The sequence below is a fragment of the Rhagoletis pomonella genome, unplaced genomic scaffold (assembly GCF_013731165.1).
Source record: "Rhagoletis pomonella isolate Grant_MI unplaced genomic scaffold, Rhpom_1.0 Rhpom_scaffold_00007, whole genome shotgun sequence".
In the NCBI taxonomy this organism is placed as follows: domain Eukaryota; kingdom Metazoa; phylum Arthropoda; class Insecta; order Diptera; family Tephritidae; genus Rhagoletis; species Rhagoletis pomonella.
The window spans coordinates 39,992,914-39,998,924 of NW_023458561.1; the positions used below are offsets into that span (position 1 = coordinate 39,992,914).

Here is a 6,011-nt window from a genome sequence, read left to right on the forward strand (position 1 = left end):
TTTCGTAATTAAGAAGGAAGAAAAAATTGATTTTATGTTCCGCCGTCTGATGGTAATTGAATTGGACCCTCTCGGCAGCAACCAATTGTATCAAGCGTCTTTGCACACTCAGCTAAAGCCATACATGTAAATGTGTTTTCAAATGTTGAGTTTGAATCAACATCACAGCGCGCGATTATGCATTATGTCATACCATGATTCAATAATACAAGGTTAGATAATTATTGACAGCTGCGGTTTGACACTCCCTTACAAAAGGTTGCATTTACGAAGGACAGAGAAAGGGCAAGAATGCAATCCCTTGTTTCGAAAATGGTAGTAGAAAAGTACGCAAAGTAGGCAATTAGTAGTGAAATTCCTTTCGTAAATTCTAATGTATTTGCAGGAAATCTGGCATTTTAAACGAAATGTTGAACGTAATATTGATATATCTACGTGAATTACGTAATTTATATGCTATTTAGCCGTATAAAAACTGCAAAATGACTCAAAATTAAAATAAGACTACTATGAGATTGATGTAAACATCCAATGCTTAGGTTTTCATCAGTTAAATATGCTTCATATGCATATACATATAAACATATTGCACAAAAGCTATACTTTTATTTCACACCAAAGATACACTGTTTCCATGTAAATTTGCAAAGAAGCAACACGGCGCCACTGCTAAGGGAGCGGTGCGAGAGAGACAACTGTCAGTTTATCGAACCTTGTATTATTGAATCATGAGCAAGAATGGAAGAAGAAAAAATGTTGCAAGGAAAACGTAAACAAGTTGCACAAGTATGACGTCATGCAAACAACGATTCTGTCAAATTCGTTAAGAGAGGAATAGCGGTCCGAGATCGCCGCAAACCTTTGTATTCTCTCAATCGTGAATACACACGATTATTATTATCCAACAGCATCGGCGAATCCATATAGTAAAAGCGTTTGAATTTGGCATCTGTGATACCAACAGGCTCACGTTCAGTCAAGCATAAACCAACTACTATGAAATTACTTGCTGGAAATTGCACCTCAATTAATGTGTACGGAGAAGCTATGTTGAAAGTTAATCTGGACCCACGCCGCCAGTTTGTGTGAACGTTCTTGATTGCCGATGTTACTTCTGGAATAATAGGCGCAGACCTTATCAGGCATTTTGACCTACTCATAGATTTAAAAAAACAAATCGAATCATTGATAATACCGCGTCTTTGCAATCCATGGCCCAGGCAGTTACGGGCTCATCAACCAAGTCATTCGACTCCGTTCGCGGATTTATTAGGCAAATTTGCAGAAATAATACGACGTTCATAGCCCGGCGTTATCACAAATTCTTCAGTGGTGCATTACACCGGCGCGCGGTCAACCTGTCTTCGCTCGTCCCCGACGCCTGGCGGCGGATAAACTACAAGCAGCGCGCGCTGAGTTTGAAAGCCTAATGAGACTAGGTGTATGTCGGCAGCCCCTGCGGAGACTACAGGGCATTAAATGCCATCACAGTACCGGATAGGTACCCGATACCTTATCTACAGGATTTTACCAATATTTTGCGAGGCAAGAAAATTTGCTCCAACTCGATTTGCAAAAAGCTTTTCACCAGGTGGGTGCCGGTAAGATTGTAATATCCACACCCTTCGGTTTATTCGAATTTGTGTACATGACCTTTGGTTGGCGCAATGCAACAAACTATTCAACGGCTTATACACGAAGTTGTGTGCGGGTTGGACTTCGTGTTTGCTTATATGGATGACATCTGTATCGCATCAACAAGTCTAGCTGATCACTGATCGCATATCCGTCAGCTCTTTGAAAAAAAATATAATTTAGCTATCAACGTGTCAAAGTCAGAGATCGGTCGTAGCCAAATAACATACCTCGGGCATTGTCATTCCAAGGTATTCGCCCCCTTTCAGAGCTCGCGGAGGCCATACGCAAGTTTGAGAGGCCTTCAACGGTGAAGGATTTGAGAAAATTCTTAGCGGTAATAAACTTTTACCGACGATTTGTTCCACACGCATTGGGTTCGCAGGAGTCAAGTGAAACGATATCTGCATTTGAGCTGCGAATTGGGCCCTTCTCGCGCATCCGTCAAAGAATGCAGAGCTATCACTTTGGGTAGACGCATCTGCCACTACGGCCGGTGCGGCACTACACCAGGTTGTCAAAGGAGCTCTTGAGCCTCTTGGTTTTTTCTCTAGGAAGTTCGACAAAACACAACTGCGTTATAGTACTTACGATCGCGAGTTAACAGCGATTTCTTTGGCCATGCGGCATTTTAGGTTTATGTTGGAAGGTAAGAGTTTGTCACGTCTATACTGACCATAAACCAACTACCTTCGCTTTTAGACAAAAGCTGGAAAAAGTTTCGGATTGGCAAGCACTACAAAAAAATTGATGACGCAGCGATTCGTTTAGCCAGGCATTCAGAAAGACAGCAGGGAGTTTGTTAAAGCGTGTATCCGATGTCAACCTGTTAAGGTTCATCTGCATACATCTTCACAACTGCAGCGCTACGCACTACCAGATAATCGCTTCTCTCACATCAACGTGGACTTAGTGGGACCGTTTCCGCTTAATAACGGACTCCGCTACTGTCTCACTATAGTCGACAGATTCACGAGATGGCCAGAAGCTGTCCCGATCGCGGACATGACCGCACCCACGGTTACACGAGCGCTGATTGAAGGTTGGATATCTATATTTGGAGTTCTATGCGCAATTACGTCCGACCAAGGACGTCAGATTCAGTCCTCGCCTTTTGCTGAGCTCATGAGAACCTCGGGAATAACACATCTTAAAACCACTCCTTACCAAACACAGTTCAACGGGTTGGTAGAGAGATGCCATAGACCAATGAAAGGGGCAATATTGTGCCATAACCACGAGCGCTGGGTTGAATATTTACCGACCATTTTGTTGGGTCTGCGTACGTCGTACAAGCAAATGCAGAATAGGGGTCAAAGTGTGTATGATCTTAGTGTAGCAATGTAAAATGTTCTTCATTTTTATTCTGATTTTTCGATGGCTATTCTGAACCAGATACTATTTTCATAGAAATTACATTTTTTCGTAGGTTTCAGTATAAGGACATTTTAAGCAAGTATGTGTGTAATTATCATCAGTTTCATTGTAAGTGTCGGGTCCAAATTCGTGCTCATGCGTGGCTTTCGTTTCCTTCGTGAACAAGCTACTTCGCATTTCCATACGCAACTGTTTCATTTGCTTATTATACTTTTTAACTTTAGTTACTTCACGCTGTTCTTCTCGCAGTTCGTGTTGACGACTCAATTCCTCTTCTGTACCCCAAACCTCCATTGCACGTTTCTCCACTTGCATTAAAAGATAAAGTTTCATTTCCCCCCATCGCACATTATGCGGGTTCTTTCGGCTAATATAGCGCAACGGCGGATCACGTCTGTCAAAATCACAATCCTTAAGCAAGTACTCTGCTTTGGCTTCAGTTCGCGTAATTAACGAGTGACGACCATCTGGGTCTCGACATTTGTCACAAACTGAATGTCCGAAATTACTCAATAGGTACGATTCAACAAAAGCATCTCCGCAGTCTAAACATTCCTCAAAGGTGATCGGTATTGAAATAGCGTCATTTGAAACTTTATTGATTTCTGTGCTGGCAGCTCCGGTTGTAATTGGCTGTCCACTAGTTGGAATGACTGCTTGCTCCAAGAGAAAACCACCACCGCTGTCTATATATTTAGCGCCTTGTACTTTAATTACGGATTCTTCGCCGGCAACACTGTTTATGTTTCTTAAAAGGAAATTTTGACATAAGTACATATACATATACGTATTTATATTTAAGTAAATCCGTTTTCACTAAAATTACTTTTTTTGATATGGGTGTGCAACCAACTTAGCTTGCCTAAGATGTAGCGCTTTTATGCGATTACGTTCTATGCGCGCCTTTTCCGCGTCAGTAAGAACACGTCCCCCGGTTTCCGTCATGCTCCCGTTAATTTAGTGCAATAAACTTCAAAAATAAATGAAGATGCAACTGTGATTAAACAGCTACGACTTTTTTGTTTTGTTTTTAATAGTAGTGATGAAGAACTATCGATGGTTTCATTTTGCCGCCAGTATCGAATATTTCTAAACACTATCGATAGTTGTATGTTGTTCACATTGGTGGAATTTGACTATAAAAGATCATTGGCGCATATTCATAGTCATATTTAGTACTCAACTAAGTCGAAACTATTCTAAGGCTATCTGCACACTTGTCGTCCAATCATAGTTGCGTTATCGTCTCGCCCTGAAATTTTGAGCCGAGCACATGCATTTCAAAGGAGATCTGCACACTTGTCGTTATCGGCTAGTTATCGGCAAATCGTAGAAGATGCAGAAACGGATAAGTACGGCTCTGTCGTTTGCTAATCGTTGTGCACGCATTGTTTGTTTACATTTTATGGGGGAAAATTAGTGAAAAAGTTAATATTTGCATTAAAATTGTATAAAAATTAGTATTTTTTGCATAAAATCTGTGGAAATTATTAAAAAGTGGATAATTGCATTAAAATTTAATAAATATGAGCGTTTTAACTATAAAATATGACGAAATTGTATTAAGTCTCTGTGTGCATACACAAAACACATTCCAGGAAAAGAAAAGAAGAGATATTACTGGAAAATTACCTCTAGAAATGTTGCAGCACAGTCTATATTTAAAAAATTGCAGGTTTTTGTAAATATTTCGCGAAAATATCAACCAAAAAAAACAGAAAATACCTGCTCCAAGTGAATTTTTAGACGCCAAATGAATTGAAATATCACGACCAAGTGTGCAGAAGTGTAATCGTCATGTAATCGTTGCTTCATGACGATAACTATGACTCAACTATGATTGGACGACCAATGAGCAGAAAGCCTAAGTCACAACTAAAGCTATTCATAGTCGCCTTAGTTTCGACTTTTCTGGCTAATACCAACTTAAAATTTAGTTTCGGCTGCAGTTGCAACTAAGTCGTAACTAGGAAGAAGTATTTTATCAAATTAAGGGAAAACAGACGAAATATGTAAAAATTAAGTTGGTAGAGGGTGATTTTGATAATATTGAATAATCTCCAATTAAAATTTACAAAGATCGATCCATTTTATTCGGAAGATGAAATTAAATGCGTATTACAATTCGAATAAAGCTAAATCACAAATTTATAATTGGAATAATTTAGATAAATTCTCAAATAATAAGTCAGTTTCGCGCTAGTTCTTTTAAAGTAAATTTGTGCATAACATTTAGATATCTACTATTTGTATGTTTCACTGCATGCTTTCGATAAATATCGGCTTCACATCACTGCGGTTGTTCTGGCTATTTCACACAATTAACAAGAAAAGATACCTTATTGTTTTGCATAATCATGCAATGAAAATAAAAATTACATAAACGGATGATCAAACTTGACATTATTTAATAAAAATGTAATTTTTCCAAAATATCGTAAAGAAAATCGATACATTTTCACACTCATTTTGCTATATCGTAAACTAAGTCGGCACTTAGTAGAAGTCTGAAATGCGACTATGAATAGAGGTAAATTTTAAGTTGGTACTTAAATTTAAGTTGCAACTTTGTTAGTTTCGACTTAGTTGTTGGACTATGAATACGCGCCATAAAATTTACATTAAACAATAGAAATCGGAAAAATTAGCAAATAAAATACTCACTCCGTTTTGTTTTGTTGTCAATTTCTGAGAAATGTGAATTCACCAAGAAGCAATACAGAAAGAAGAAGGACCAGGGATGTAGTTTTAAGTACCCTATTATTCACTGGCATGCGCAGAGCGTCCCGAGTGGCAAAATTAATTTGCATCAAATATAACATTAAACGGTGGTTCTAATCCATTTTCCATATTATTAATCAAAGTATATACATTATATGGTAAATGTCAACGAAAACACCAACAGTCGGTGTGAACAGCCTTCAGCTCACAATCCCAAAGCTCGTTTTCAAGGTGTTTTCGTTGTCGGTCAGAACATGGCATTACCCATTTTGTTGAGT

The 6,011-nt window shown here is 38.8% G+C and overlaps 1 protein-coding gene across 1 annotated transcript; it reads right to left on the bottom strand.

The window, feature by feature from the left end:
• Positions 1-2,958: 2,958 nt before the first annotated feature.
• Positions 2,959-4,146, bottom strand: LOC118742808 (DNA repair protein complementing XP-A cells homolog). The gene is made up of 2 exons (XM_036475165.1): positions 3,839-4,146; positions 2,959-3,760 (listed from the first exon to the last, which is right to left on the bottom strand). The coding sequence occupies exons 1-2, from the start codon at positions 3,955-3,957 to the stop codon at positions 3,049-3,051; spliced, it is 831 nt and encodes a 276-aa protein (XP_036331058.1). The 5' UTR covers positions 3,958-4,146; the 3' UTR covers positions 2,959-3,048.
• Positions 4,147-6,011: the final 1,865 nt, after the last annotated feature.

Coding starts and splice junctions, on each gene's coding strand:
- LOC118742808 (XM_036475165.1), bottom strand. CDS start 3,957: ATGACGGAAACCGGGGGACGTGTTCTTACTGACGCGGAAAAGGCGCGC. Junction 3,761..3,838: donor GCACACCCATATCAAAAAAA/GTAATTTTAGTG, acceptor TTTCCTTTTAAG/AAACATAAACAGTGTTGCCG.